Source organism: Protomyctophum parallelum, assembly GCF_964188405.1.
Source record: "Protomyctophum parallelum genome assembly, chromosome: 8".
Lineage (NCBI taxonomy): Eukaryota > Metazoa > Chordata > Actinopteri > Myctophiformes > Myctophidae > Protomyctophum > Protomyctophum parallelum.
Window position 1 is genome coordinate 14,659,792 of NC_139703.1, and position 15,779 is coordinate 14,675,570.

The 15,779-nt window shown below is 41.4% G+C and overlaps 1 protein-coding gene across 2 annotated transcripts; it reads left to right on the forward strand.

The window, feature by feature from the left end:
* The first annotated feature begins 137 nt into the window (after window positions 1-137).
* On the forward strand, window positions 138-14,006 carry LOC310863528 (protein bicaudal D homolog 2-like). 2 transcript variants are annotated; one of them, XM_083771939.1, is made up of 8 exons: window positions 138-841; window positions 5,712-5,924; window positions 7,685-7,837; window positions 8,009-8,455; window positions 9,103-10,083; window positions 10,285-10,436; window positions 11,380-11,614; window positions 12,567-14,006. In XM_083771939.1, exons 1-8 carry the CDS (start codon window positions 602-604, stop codon window positions 12,567-12,569), a joined length of 2,424 nt encoding a protein of 807 aa, XP_083628065.1. In that variant the 5' UTR covers window positions 138-601; the 3' UTR covers window positions 12,570-14,006. The 2 variants fall into 2 exon arrangements, with proteins under 2 accessions (XP_083628065.1, XP_083628064.1); XM_083771938.1 differs by having other exon boundaries at window positions 11,380-14,006.
* The last annotated feature ends 1,773 nt before the right edge of the window (window positions 14,007-15,779 follow it).

Below are 15,779 nucleotides of genomic sequence, written 5' to 3' on the forward strand. Positions count from 1 at the left end.
CACACACACACACACACACACACACACACACACACACACACACACTTGTTTTATCTATTATTTTTATTGTATTATTTTATTAGAATTTTGTTTGGAATTGCAGCAGAACGCTACATAGTCCCTAGATGGCAGTGTTGTGTCGACAATTCGTTCACATTTTCTCTGAACGCTACAGCGCGCGAGCAAAGCATTCTGGTAGTTGAAGTCAATATGGTAATACATGTACGTATACTTCGATATAAAGTCGTAGTACTGAAAACTACAGTTCCACTCCCTCGCATTCGGGATTTGAACCACATGCAATGTAGTCCTGCCTATTTCCAATCGGTGATCTCAGCTTAGTTCCCCTTCAGTCCAAGAGGCAAAAGAATCTCAGCGACCGCAAATAATTGAGAATGTCAAATAAAAGTATTCTCCGAACTGAACATTGATTGATCTCTTTGACAAAGGTAGACGAAGGCCCGGGGTCTCAGTGCAAAAGTCACAGTCATGGAGTTGAAACACAGAAGCCACTGACTTTTTGTAGCGGATTTTCTGCACTGCTTCTAGGGCTGGGTCCGTTATCGCTGTGGTCGCTAGATCCGGACCGGGACAGGCCAAGATGTCTATGGAGGACCAGGAATATCCCGAGGCGACATTGGTGACAGAGGCCGGACCACAATGGATGCGATCGGAGATCGAGCGTTTGTCGCGGGAGTTGCGCGAAACGAGCCACGAAAAGATCCAGGCGGCTGAGTATGGACTAGCGGTGCTGGAAGAAAAACAACAACTCAAGCAGAAATTCGATGAGTTGGAAACCGAATACGAGACGGTTCGACAAGAGCTGTACCAGCTGAAGGAGGTAGCGTGAGGTCACTACTAAGCCAACTAGCAAATGTGTATTATTTTATCTTTTCTTTTTAAATTGACCAGTCTCTTTGAAAGTCAACCACCAGAACAAAAGATAACCGACAGAGATGACCTTACATTCGGCTAAAGCTGGCAAAATGTGCAACGCTATTCACACATTTAGATTTAATTAACTGTCTTCTATATCAAATCATGTAGGCCTACCATAATTTCAACACAAAAATACCACCGCAATGAATACAATTTGTGAAGAATGAAAACATTTTAAGTTTCATGACACACCAGTGGTGAAATGCTGCGAGAAAGCGGTTTAGTTTTATACCGGCCAATTGGCCGGTATCGGATACCATGCTAATCTTTTGGTTGTGTGCAAAATGCATTCATAAATTACATCCCTTCCCCTTCTCATTGACTTGTCCAGACTGGCTCCTGGTATGTTGCTTCTGGTTTGTCAGATTCTCCACAGCCTGCCTGGCAGATGGGGCAGTGGGTTTCGCTGCATAAGCTACTGCATAGCGGCATATAGCCTATGTGGCTCGTACCTGAGAGAGTACGTACTACAGCAGCAATCCAGTTTTTTAATACAATCACAATAACCATGGCATGAATAGCCTACGTTTTTCATTTAGACCTTTTCATACATTATGCTGCCCTCCCTGTATAGCCACATAATTTACTGGTAACTGATTATCTATTATCTATGCCCCAAATTCCACATGGCGGTGATGGATGGGCTTTAAAATCTATGACAGAAGCCTTCAGGGTTATTATAACAAACATGTAAGTACAAAGTATCACATTTTTTACCACTCTGGGTCTTTATGCCACACTACACCACAAAACCCTGAGTGCTAAATTAAGAGTCAACTTACTGCCAGGTAATTCTTTATCTTTTCAGAGTTAAATAGTGTACCAAGCCATAGTTAAAATACACACGTCGTGTACTGAAAAGGTCTTACATGATACTGTGTTACATTAATAAGAAAACCACACAAAAAATATTTGTTGCAGCATTTCTTTATTCTTGATAGTCACAGTGTGGGAGAGAGGACTGAGAAGGCAGCCAACAGCTTTGGGTTTGATTCAAACCCAGACCGACTGGGAAGAAATATAGCTCCCACCAGGTGACCCACCATCCACCCTCGATGAACCCACACTTTAAATGACTTTATATAAACCACACAGAGATGGCTTTAATGAAACAGATTTTGTTTTTACAGATGTATAAGGCACTAAGGCTACACATTGAAATGACTCGATTATTCGATCACAGTGTAATGTAATGATGAAAGTGTATTAGGCATTCCCAGCATGTGGTGGCTTATTATTTACAATGAAAGGACATAGGATTATAGGATTGTGTGTTGAGTACGGACGGTACGTTATGGTCGGAATATTATTACTACAGAGAGAGTATGTCTAGACTCTAGACAAAGGTTCGGACACCTGTGGCTGTAAAACCATAAGCTGATCAGATTTAAGGCACTTACAGTCTTAGTCAGCCACGTCAGTGTGTGTGACTGAAAAACAATTGAGATTAGATTATTATCCTCTACATCTATCACCCACTCAAAATATTGTACTCACAGCAGCCTAACCATATCATATTATGGTCTGGGGCAGAACGTACCTAAATAATTTCTGTTTTGTTCAGTTATGGCAATAATTGGCTCAATGACAATCCATTCACAAATTGGTGATAGTCTCATTCGATAATCTATATCATCCTGCTACTCTCTGCAATGCAGCAGTTCTTGAGACTGTGCCTGTTCCCTGTTGTTTACATCTTGACAGCAGGTAGCTTGACATGTTGTAGTCGGTTAGACGCAGTAAAGCTGAAGTCAGGGCTTATCCTGATCAAAAAGGGAGAGTGAACTTCAGCTTGTTAACTGCTGTCGGCTAACATCCTGAGTGTTAATTTAACTCGGAGTGTACAAATCTCCCTGCCAGGGTGGATTGTTTGCATCTCTTTCCTTTCTGTTCATTCTGACTGGATGCCTGTCCTGAAGATGCATTTTAATGCCCACTTTATACTCACCAGAGTATGATTTAGGGTTAGGATATGTCTTCATTGTCCTAAAATGCAGAGCAGAGGTCACAGACTCACATGGACTCATGGTCTGCCGAGTCCGCTAGCTAATAACTACAGCTTCTTTCCAGGTATTTAACAGTGACCTGACTAAACCAATATGGGGTTTTTACGGTGCATCTTGTAGTTTAGAGAACAGGAAGGCCAATATCAACCCATTGTTTCTTCCTCTCATAGATTCCAATATCCATCATTAATGTCATGAACACTTTACCCACCATTGCTTCTGATTTCACTGTCTGTGCATTCTAGGCATGTTCATTTACCCCATCTTACGTTTCCATTCCATTCTTAAAATCATTCTTACTCACTGTTTAAGAGCATTGCTTAAAATTACCAAATCCCAGTGACATCATCGTTAGGCAGGTTGGGTCATCTCAAACAATATTCCAAACCTTTTTTATTAACCCAATAACAATGGCTTCTATTATAGCATCAATTTTGTCTTTGGTAGGCACGTTTCTTAACTGTCCATAGCCTACCAATGAGAGTAGACAGACATTTTGCCATCTTCTAATGGGCATTATTGAGTATCAGTTGTTACAGTATATGAAGATAAGGTTGAAAATGGGTGAAATGCCTGTAACATAATGATCAACAATGTATATTATTATTTTAAAAAGTTAACATTTATGAAAAAGAAGAACATTTTCCTAATACTAGTGTCCATATCCGCTGATGATATGGTAAATAATTCTAAATTGTCCTGATATATCAGTCAATTCAATACATAATACTACCTCTATTATAGCCTAATTTATGCTTTATGTTGTATGACCGCCTTGCTCACCATAAATCGGAGATTTTCAATTAAACACAACGCAACAGTATGTGTTATGACAGTTTTTATGGCTTACAGCAAGGTGGTAATCAAGATCTAACAGGAGGCAGCATCTGGAACTGTGCCTTTTGAATTCAGAAGCTGTCCTGCTTTGTATATTAGACACTGGTCTGACTCCCAGTGCAGCCATTTAGATGGGTAGTCTAGACTTGGCGTCTTACTGAATAACCAGAATGATCTTCAGTTACATGCCTGGATTGCCTGCAGCTTATTTGCTAAATTTAGAAAAAGTTATTGGGTTCAAATTTCCCTTTGAATTAAATGTTAGTGGTGGTAAGGAATATTTAAGTGTGCCTCCCTGTTTGAGTCTGCGACTTAGCCTATTCCCTGGTGTATGTTTGTGGGAGGCTACTTAGTCATGGAACAATTCTTGATCCAGTTTCTTTCCAAATTATTCATTGTTCCTCTCTGTCTATCTGGATACCTCATGATTCTGACTCTTCTCTGTTCAGTGCAATGTCAGCAGCAATGCTGTCAACAATGACACGTTTAGCCGCATTGCATTTACGAAGCTGCAGTAACACTGTATCAAGTCTACCTCAACCCTGACCACCGGGGTTGTTTTACATGTAGCCTACTTGAATACAAAATGTATAGAGAAAGAGAAGTTGGGGGCCAGAAATGGGCAGAGCCCAAGCTCAATGGTGAGATTTGAAGACCATTCTAAACGGGGGACTCGATGCATTACATCATCACTTGGCAAATTGTCCAGTGCACGTTGGACGGATGTTCTATAGGCCTGGGGTCAGCTCGCTGTGGGAGTCTTAGATTAGTATATTCACCCTGTTTTAACTGTCACTTTGCTGACCTGATGGTGTGATATGAGTCTGCTATTTAGCTGTCACTGTCGTTGCCACAAAGACTAGATTGGTACAGAGATTTGTAAATGGAATAGAATGATACTATTCTATGTACTTCTGCTGTGGGAATTAATTAATACAATTAATGCTAGGTTAAACCCACCAAAATGTTGCAGCACTTAAATGGGATAGCATGCTCTGTCTCCCAAAACATGAATGGTGAACATGTCCAATGCAGCAGTCTTAACCCTAGAGCACTAAACCTGGGTGATCCTCACCTGGACAACTATATTTTTGTAATTTTCATAATGTTGCTTATGTCTGAGGTGAGTGGGTCTTTCAGTACCTTCATGATGCTCAGTGACATCATAGGTAGGTTTGTTTGTTTCCCTGCCCACATCCCTGTTGTTTTCTACAGGCAGGTGTTCGGGCACCCGCGTTTAGAGATAGAGAAAAATCCCATACACCCACAATGGGCTTTTCCTCCTTCCTTATTTTCACTGGACCATTCTCACTCTCATGTCCCAGGAATGAGTGGACCAAAGGAGAAGTTATATCATCATCATGATGATGATGATGATATAACATCATCATACTATCATCATCATACTATAATTCTAACAATGTCTGTCTGTCTGTCTGTCTGTCTGTGTGTCAGAGCCGTAGCTCCTCATTGCCTGCACCAATCGCTCCCACAGGCATTGACCATATGAATATGGAGGGCGTAACGAAGCCCTTTTTTTGATTTGACACATTAATGATTATTAATGAATTTATTAGTGAATTAAAAACGCACCGGCGCAAATATCTCACAACGGGTAAGGGCTAGTCCATTATAATTATCCTTTCATGAATACTAAAAATAATACCCATATGTATGTATTTTTCTTTTTTTTTGTGAAAAGTCATGATGAAAATATTAAAGAAGAGTACCTCAAGTTGCCATGTAATGCTGTACTTTAATATATTTTGATGAGAAATATATTTTATGGAATATATTACATTGGGTAAAATATACCCGGGTTTAGTGGTGGTTTGTGTTCTAGGGTTAAGCCAATAAATGACCTGCTCATAGTGTCTTGCAGTGGATGCTACTCTTGTTCTCATCCTGTTTGGTCTCCGTTATTCACAGGCCTTTGGACAAGCTCATTCCACCCACAGAAAGGTGGCAGCAGATGGGGAAAGTAGAGAGGAGAGTCTGATGCTGGAGTCTGCCAGTAAGGAGGCCCTTTACCAGCAGAAGGTCCTGGAGCTGCAGAATGAGCTCAGGCAGGCCAGGGCTTCCATCACCAGTTCACAAGCAGAGAATGACCGCCTGACCTCTGTTGCCCTGGAAGTGAGAGAGGTGGGTTTTAATGGACATCATTACTAAATTCAAGCACCGCTGTGTGTGTGTGTCTGTCCATTTCCTGTCCATGTCCTCACAACGCCACAACGCACGGACAGCCTCACGGAACCTAGTGCCGCACAGCCCTGTCCTCCAACCTCAATCTGCCCTGCATTACACACGCCAAACATTCTAACAATCATCTTAATTAAATTAATTTGCGTAAAAAACAACTCATCTCCCCGGAAATCACGTGTCACCAGTGTCACCACTGAAACGCATCTTGGGACGGCAGCAGATTAATATTGGCACACAGTTTTCCGTGCAACATCCCCTTTGCCGTCCCCACCACTGTGACGACACCTCCAGCCCCACGCTGTGAGAGACACACACACACACACACACACACACACAGAAAAAAACAAAGCAAAACATAACAGATACGACAACAGTACAGGGTTAAAAAGATAAAAGGATAAACGTGACCTCAGCTGGGGAAAGCTATCCTGAAGAGGTGGGTTTTGAGTGAGGTTTTGAAAGAGAGGAGAGAGGGAGCAACTCTGAGATGGTTAGGGAGTTCATTCCAGAGTTTGGGGGCCGAAACATAGAAGGCCCTGTCCCCCCTGTCTCCCCCCTCCCAATCAGTAATGTGATCTATTACATCGCATTACCCTCACTGTACATAATTTGGTGTTCATAATATTCAGAACGGGTAAGGGCTACTAGGCTAGTACTATCAATTGCTCATTAATGAGTTCAGTCTTATGACAGTTGAGGCTGTTCTGTTTTAGGCATCCTGTACTGGTTTATTTACAAATGGGGAGGTACAATTAAATTACTTACTTACTAAAAATAGCAGATCTACTCGTGGGCATGTAGAACGTCTATTCTAGGTACTCACAGTGTATCGCGATTATAAGCTTGTAAATCAGGTATTTTGTCATGGGTCCAAGTCCACAATGGAAACATGCCGACTGCGATTTTATGTTATGATTTTAGCATTATTGTATTACTGTACATCTGCACTTTTTTGAAAATGTAACATGAGTTTAGAACTGGCTCTCATTGGTAGTAGTACAGTAGTTGGTCTGTGCTTGTAGAAGGCATTGGGACAATTAGCAGCATATTCAGTGTGCCCATTCCAACAGGAAACCGGATGTAATGGTCCTCTGTGAGTGACACAAAGCATGTTCTCTATAGTCTACAAGCCTCGCTACAGCTTGGATTGTCGTGTCTTTCACACATAATGTTTTCAGACAAATCAAATAATATGTGCCTTTTATTGGAAATATACCAAAGGCATAGTTGGAATGCCCCCTCAAAAGTGAATCGCTTGGTTGGAAGTGAACAAATGGAACATTTCCAATATTTTCACACCCTTTTGTTTCTGGTCCAAATGATCAAAAATGTCACACAGCCAAGCAGACATCCTGAAAATCATAGCAATGGTTTGATTGGCTGATCACCCCACAGCGATGATTTGAATGGCTGATTAAAGTACATATTCAGGATAAAAAGGGAGGGCATAAAAGTGTAGACGGCAATTGTGATTGGCTGGAAGGACAGAAAAGTAAGGACGCCAATTGTGATTGGCCAGAATGTGATGATGTATGATATAAGAGTGTCCCTCACTTCACACAAGTGTGATATTTCATTTGACTCCCAGTGCCAGTTAGAAAAATCATTTGGCTATGGGTTTCCCTCCTTTCCCCTCCACAGAAATCCTTCATCCTGTAATTTCAGCTTTTCCTTCCCTTCTTTCTTGTCCTGATTTGTAGAGTTCAGAGCTGGTAGAGCGGCAGCGCAGTCAGCTGCGTGATGACATCAGAGAGTACAAGGTGCGCGAGATGCGTCTGCTGCAGGACTACAGTGAGCTGGAGGACGAGAACATCTCCCTCCAGAAACAAGTGTCTGTGCTCAAACAGAACCAGGTGAGATCAGTGACCGGGGACAGGCATTGTTCAGTGTTCATTTTGTTGGCTAAAACTAGTAGAACTAAAAGACAAGTCAAGGCATGGAATTGTATTATATAGTGCTCCCCATCATAGAGACATGTGGTACCTCTCTGAATTACAAATGTTTCGGGGTTCTCATCTGTGCAGGTGGAGTTCGAGTGTCTGAAGCATGAGATCAGCCGTCTGGCCGAGGACTCCCAGTGCCTCCATAGCCAGCTGGAGGAAGCCATGCGTCTGCGGGAGATCGCTGAGCGACAGCTGACAGAGGCCCTCGAAACCATCAAGACTGAGCGTGAACAGAAGGCCGCCCTCCGCAAGGAGCTCTCCCACTACATGACCATCGGAGACTCCTTCTACCATAGCTCCTTCAACATTTCCATCGATAACCTGAAGCTTGGCGACGACACCTCCACTATAGTCGAGCCTGACAACGATGACCTTATCCGCGGCTTTGAGAATGGCTTGGTCAAGTCTGCCGAGGACAACAAAAGCTCTGGGAAAAAGAGCTTCAAGCCAGCTCCCAGCCTGGTAGATGAACTGCTGAGTGAACTCAACATCTCTGAGATCCAGAAACTTAAGCAGCAGCTTGTACAGGTAGGGTTGTTCACATGCAACTTCATGACCTTTATAAAACCCACTACCTGCGGAATGGTCATAATTTATCACTGAGGTAAACAATATTAGGTAAACATCTTACCTAAAGTAGTGGTTGCTCCACATCTTCATCCTGAAACATGAAGAATTACCTTGCAGCTTGGGCCCAACACACAAGGACAATACATAATACAAACATAAAGCAAGCGAACAAAACAACTTAAAGTAAAAAGGAATGTGTTATCAACCTTATCAATCAAATAAATACCAGTATCATGTGCATGATATGTAACTGAATAGAATTGAATAGATCACAATGCTTGAAAGATTATTTTGAGTTGCAAACATTATGAAAGCATTTTAAAATGTTGAAAGTCATATTTACTTTCAGTTCTTAGAGGTATCAGAATACATCTAAATGATAAAAGGCTACAAATATTAACTGTAGCAATGTGTGGCAATGAAATGAAGGCATCTTATCAGCAAATCCACGTTGCCGAAGCTCTACTTTAGAATACAAAGGAACAGATTGCATTATACCCACAGTAACTAAGTTTTAATATGAACTGACAAAGAAACTCTCTGCATAATCCCCCCTCCTTCCCAGGAAAATTGTGCATATAACCAAAACGTTTGTATTTCTGTAGATGGAGCGAGACAAGGTGGCCCTAATTACCTCCCTGCAGGATTCCCAAAAGCAACTGGAGCAGGCCAATGGCTCTATGTCGGAGCAGCAGGAGGTTGTCAACAGGCTGACGGAGAACCTCAGTGCCATGAGAAAACTTCAGGCCACCAAGGAACGCCACTCTGCCCTCGACAGTGAGAAAGAGAGGGACAGCCGAGATGCCGGAGATGGAGACTACTACGAGCTGGACATCAACGGCCCTGAGATCCTACAGTGTAAATACACCGTGGCCATCTCTGAAGCTGGCGAGCTCAGGCAAGAGCTGAAAATTCTGAGGGCAGAGTACCAGGCGTGCCGAAGCCAGTACGAGGAAGAGCGAGCCCGGCTGGTGGGCGACGTCCGGGAACTGAGCGACAAGGTGGCCTTGCTTGAGAAGATCAGCCGAGCAGACAAAGACGAATCAGCCCGGCTGCAGAGGGAGCTCCGTCTGGTCAGCGAGGCTGCAGGAGAATCTCTTGGCAGCCTTAACGTGGCTCAAGATGAGCTGGTGGCTTTCAGCGAAGAGCTGGCCAACCTCTACAACCACGTGTGTATGTGCAACAACGAGACCCCCAACCGCGTCATGCTGGACTACTACAAGGAGGGCAAGGCCAGTTTAGGAAGGGGAAACGTGTTTCTGACGAACGGTCTGATCCCTGATCCGGAGAAGCCAGAGGCCATGGATGCTACCTCCATCCTGGCTGTAGCACCGGAGCACCGTCCGGAACCCATGAACATCTATAACCTGGTGGCCATCATTCGGGACCAGATTCGCCACCTGCAGCAGGCCGTGGACCGCACCACAGAGCTGTCGCGCCAGAGATTGGCCACTCTAGAGATCAACACCGTGGCTGACAAGGACAAGGAGGCCTTCATGGGGGATATTCTCAGGCTGAAGTCGCTGCTCAGCACCAAGAGGGAGCAGATCGCCACGCTCAGAACTGTGCTGAAGGCCAACAAACAGGTCGGCAAAGCAATATGAATTTATTTTTGTGTTTGTCGTGATTTCTTTCTTTTCTTGTACTGTTGTTGATATTGAAATTATATTCAAGTGAACAGAAACAGTAATGATGGACAGTCCTGAAAAATAATATATATATATATATAAGAATAAGCATACAGCACATGTAACATACATAATAACCCTGTAACCTGTCCCCTCCAGACAGCGGAGGTTGCTCTGGGACACCTGAAGAGCAAATATGATAATGAGAAGGCCATGGTGACAGAGACTATAATGAAGCTCCGCAATGAGCTCAAGGCTTTGAAAGAAGATGCTGCCACGTTCTCCTCACTCCGAGCCATGTTTGCTACAAGGTAAAATGCAAGCGATGGTCAACAAAAACAGTTGCCTTTGACACATTGACACACAAACATTTACGATTCATTAAGTGTTCAAGTGTGTGTGCGTGTGTGTGTGTGTGTGTGTGTGTGTGTGTGTGTGTGTGTGTGTGTGTGTGTGTGTGTGTGTGTGTGTGTGTGTGTGTGTGTGTGTGTGTGTGTGTGTGTGTGTGTGTGTGGCATTGTGGGAGTTGTCTGATGTAATACTAGAGCACAGAGGCTGCTGGCAGTCATCATCCTAGCATCTGGAAAAGGGCTGGAAAATGAGGACAATTTTAGATTTTTAGTAGCAATACCAGAGATCTTGCACCACCTGCTGGAGATCCTCTCCAGAGTCGTTTCCACTTTCAACCTGGCATCATTATATTTTGAGCATTTCAAAAATGATTTTATCCTATCCAAACAACAGTGAAAATAGATGATATACAACCTCACAACACATCCTAATATTGGACACGTTTTGAGCTTGTAGATCGTCTATTTTCGCCATGCAACATAAAAGTTGGTCTTGGTAAATAATTACAATATTGCAAACAATACGATGAGAGAAGGAATGTGTTTTTAGACTCAGACGTGCTTTCCTCGGAAGGGTCATGTCATGTGAAGCAACAATGATTTCTGATTATGGCAACATAGCTGGACCTCACACACAATTGACATTAATGCAGCATACTGTTTACCACCACCAGACAGATTCCAATAATTTCAGTACTATAATATGGAAATCAACTTTTGTCAAAAGGATGCCATCGTTTCATTTTAATGCATTATAAAAGGCTGGATTGGTTCTAGTCAACATGAAAATACTTTTACCAATAAAAATTAAATTCATGACTTATTAACCACAAACTTATGACATGGAAAAGTATGATCCTCTTTTTAACATGATCTTTTGTTCTATTCTCTTCCTACTTCTCAGGTGTGACGAGTACGTGACCCAGTTGGATGACATGCAGAGGCAGCTGATTGCTGCAGAGGATGAGAAGAAGACACTCAACTCGTTGCTGCGTATGGCTATCCAGCAGAAGCTGGCCTTGACTCAACGCCTGGAAGACCTGGAGTTTGACCATGAACAGGCCCGCCGCAGCTCTGGTGCAGCAGCTGTAGGAGGCAAGAGCAAAGTGAAGGGCAAAGGAGCATCAGCCATACATCGTGTAAGTCACAGACACCTGCAGGGCAGTCCTTGAGCGCCAAGGCTTCATTCCAAGAGAGATTTCCAGGGTAATTTAAGGCCTGATGTTTATGCACCATTACCTTTGCATGCACTCTTTTCTGGCACAACGGTCCCTGTGGTGGTGGTGGTGGGGTGGGTTCCACTATAATCAAATGTAGTATTTTGCAAGGAAATCCAGCTTTTAGTGTGTGTGCAAACACAAACATTGCGTAACACAAACATTGAAGATGAAGGTGATGACGCAAATTCTGATTAGCCGGAATGAGATGATGAATGATTATGTATTTAGTTTAAAAATGAGATGATACTTTGGCAGATAATAGACTCAATTATAGAATATAAACCCTTTATTATATTTATTTTTTATTTTTTTGGAGTCCAGGGACCCCCAAGGTTCCTTGAGGGGGTTCCAGTGGGTACCCAGCTACATTAATGATAGTCAGGAGGAGTAACCAAATGGACCTTTTAAGGGTCTGTAAATCTGAGTGTACAACTCTTAAGAGTAGACCCAGAGATAGAATTCAAATCAAATGGGGTTACGTGGCCTAATTAATATGAAACGGGGGGACCTTGAAATGAAAATGATGTAGTGGAAAATGAAATGAGGTTAAACTGTGCTCAACTTTAATGCAATAATGCAATAACAATGATCAAACAATGAAATAAAACATTACATGTATTTTTGATACACTTGTGGGATAGATGATTGTAGGTCAAATAGTTTTTAAGGGAATCCTCTCTAGCCTGATCGTTCAAACCAATCTGCATGCTACATTACTGAGAGGTCTCAGACTGTGTACGGCTAACCCTGTTAACACATTGGTGTTTCATCCTAACATTTCATCTTAACTACACCATTACTAACACACTGGAAAGTGAGATTTGGTCTTTGCCCTCTAAATATGTGACTTTGGTTATCTTTCTATTTGCAGTAAAAGTGTTCACGCCAGGTGTCCTTTGGGATATCCTTCAGTGTGTATGTGACTGTTACCACACATGGACACATTTCTTCAGTATTCCATCATGGATTTTGGGAACCTTCTAACTGAAACACTTATTTGCTGGGGATATTGTTTGAATACAAACACACAAACACCTCTGAAATGACCCTGGAAGGTTCAGTACAGCAGTGCAACCGCAGAAGGTTTGTACTGTATAACGTATCAAGACTTGCGGTATGGACTTACACACTGTGTACTCAAGAGTTTTGACAACATTCACCACTATGTTTATTGAATCAGATGTGTGTATATTCTGACTACTCTGTCTTTGCCTGTTACCCCGCTGACTGTGCACTTTTGGTTTTTGATTTATAAACTTTTTATTTTATTTTCTATCTTAAGCAGTAGTACATTTTTACATATTGTGCATGTATAGCCACCAGATTCAGAACCACGCTTCCAAGTACTGCAACTAATGTCTATTTATATTTATTTTCATGAAGAAGATGGGGGGGAAAGAATATCTGATATCTGGTCCATTCCTGGAGCCTATAAACAATGGAACCACATAGTTGTGAGGTCCCTGCGAGAAAGATGTGGAAATAACTTTTGAAATAATTTCCAAAAATGAGGTAGATATTGATGACAAGAAACGGAGATTTTTTGCCTTGGTTATTTACCTTTTGGCCTTGTGTAGTGCCTTCTTGGCTCTCCATGGAAAGATTATTGATTTTTGTCTTGTATGTCGTGTTTGTCTCTGCATTTTAAATAGAGAGGCAATTCTTCCTCTGCAGAGGAAAATGATGTTAGCAATATTATATGTTAAGAGATACATTTTATTATATGACCCTGCAAGCATCCAACTACAACTCCAGGATGTACAGGCCTCTATGACCTAATTGTTAACATTGTTTGCTGAGTGGAAGATTCAGGTTTGCTTGTATGACTGACTGACAGAGTATTAATGCACATTTATTTATATACAAGCTTTTAAGGTGAAATGATAATAATATTCAAGGTGTATTCATGAAGGAGAGTTTTTGTTGTAATTGTTTTAATACAATATTATGAAAAACACCTTTTGCGTCCTAAAATGAATTTTAAACAAGGAGGAGGTTAATGTTGACAAACCTGCAGTGCCATTTTGCAGTTAATAATCAGTAAGTGCAATTTGTGTTACACGAAAAAAGTTGATGCTATTGTAATAAAGTAAAATATTTTTCTTGTTGCTCAAGTTCTTGATCCTAATTGAGTTTTATATCTTTTTACTTTAAGTCTTCTTTGTATTTATTTAATACAATATCAAGCTGACTTCATCCTTGTTTTAAGTGAATTTAGCTAGAGCTGGTAGGTCAAATGTTCTACCAGCCAGTTATTTCTCTGTCTGCTTAAAGTTATGCCTCATGAACAAATAAATCTAACTTTATAATATGTTTGTATGAAGTTGTCATTTACTTTAAGTTTAATGCATATGGTTATATTCCATAAGTATTTTATCAAGAAGAATGTTGACATGTGTAGGCTTTGATTGGCTCTCAAAACTGCACACCAAACTGAAGACATCACACACAAAATGCTAAACCCTGACACTTTTGCACGATTACTATTTGCCATCAAATATCTTAACCGTTCACAAAATGGAACTCGTGTTTTCATTTGGTACACAAGGCCATATTTTCACCAGTCATTGAGTACACACAACTAAGCATTTGCTAATTTTGCTGCACACTACCAAGCATTTAGCCTACAGCACAAATAATTTAATTGAAAACCCAATCGTAGAAATAGAACACACCATATGAATGACAATGACTGGAGAATGAGCCATTTCTACTTTTGTAAAATGATTAAGTGTAGGCCTACTTTTTCATAGTCAAACATATATGCAGACAAAATTTTCATTTAATTTTACTGTAAAATGTACATTACTCTAAACCAGCCTGCTCATATAATGGCCCTGACAGGCCTCAACACTCATGTCGTTACAAGCCTCCTCCATGGCCTGGAGCAGTGGACATCCAAGCTGAAAACAATGGGATTCAGTAAAGGCGAATGTGGTCCTGGAACCACCCAGTGGAAACTCACATTGTCACAGACCGCAAATTGCTCAAAAGAACTGAATGTTTAGAGATTTGAATATTTGTGTGTTGTAGGTTGATGCTTTGAGATTTTACGTGAGAAGTGTGTGCAACAACTGAATATTTAAGGGAGTGTGAAGTAGTGCAAATTGTGTAGTTAGAAGATAGATAGCCTACCTTTTATTATCCCACAGGGGGAAGTCAGTCGCCCATATATGCGGCACAGCAGTTAAGGTTACAACATACAAGTAAGGATAAAAAAATAATTTAAACATATGTTTATTGATTTTCTTTACAGTACAAAGAAGTATTTTCAAAACAATTGACATAGCCTCCCTCTTATACTAGGCAAGACAATACCAAGGAACAGTTCTGTAATTGGAAACACATTTGACTCATCATCTGGCTAACTATGGCCCATGAGTTAACTTACACAATTACCTAGGTTTACTAAACCAATTCAAATACATTACATGCGCGGCGATGCGCCACAACATCAAGCTAAATAGAAAACATAACACAAGAGCTCTTGTAACCCTTGGTACCTTCCTCCACTCAGTCAATTGATTGATTGATTGAAATATTTATTAACAGTTTGTAGAATTACAGTACATTTCAAGCACAAACTCAATACAAAGACTGATAACTGTGAGTGGACGACCCAATTAAGCATTACACTTGTTTACAACAGGGTCCACATTGTTCAATTCATCAAAACATTTAGAGACATACAAATAGACACCACTATGTAGCTAAAGAACAGAACAGGAATTCATCATATAGGAAGCAAAAAGGGAAAAGATACATATACAGTGAGGGGAAATGGGGGGGGGATTCAGATTTTACAGAGGCCAGTTTCGAATTGCAGCCATCCGTAGGTGCCCTTTGAGAGCGGTTTTGAAGGAGTCAAGGGATTCACATGTTGGTAGGGCGTTCCACATTTTGGTGGCATAGGAGCGAAAATAATTTAGACCCTTGTTTGTGCCGAATCTGGGTTGTACATGGTTAGTTGCACTCCCTCTGGTGTTGTGGGTGTGGACTTCGTTTACATTAAGGAAGTATTTAGACAGGTACATGGGTATCTTGGTGGTGTATCGAATCTTGTAGACCAGACCCATTGCAAGAT

Excerpts from the sequence above, each read along its gene's own strand:
- LOC310863528 (XM_083771938.1), top strand. The coding sequence starts at position 602 with ATGTCTATGGAGGACCAGGAATATCCCGAGGCGACATTGGTGACAGAG. Across the intron at positions 842-5,711 it reads AGCTGTACCAGCTGAAGGAG|GCCTTTGGACAAGCTCATTC; the intron begins GTAGCGTGAGGT and ends CGTTATTCACAG. Across the intron at positions 10,437-11,379 it reads CGAGCCATGTTTGCTACAAG|GTGTGACGAGTACGTGACCC; the intron begins GTAAAATGCAAG and ends CCTACTTCTCAG.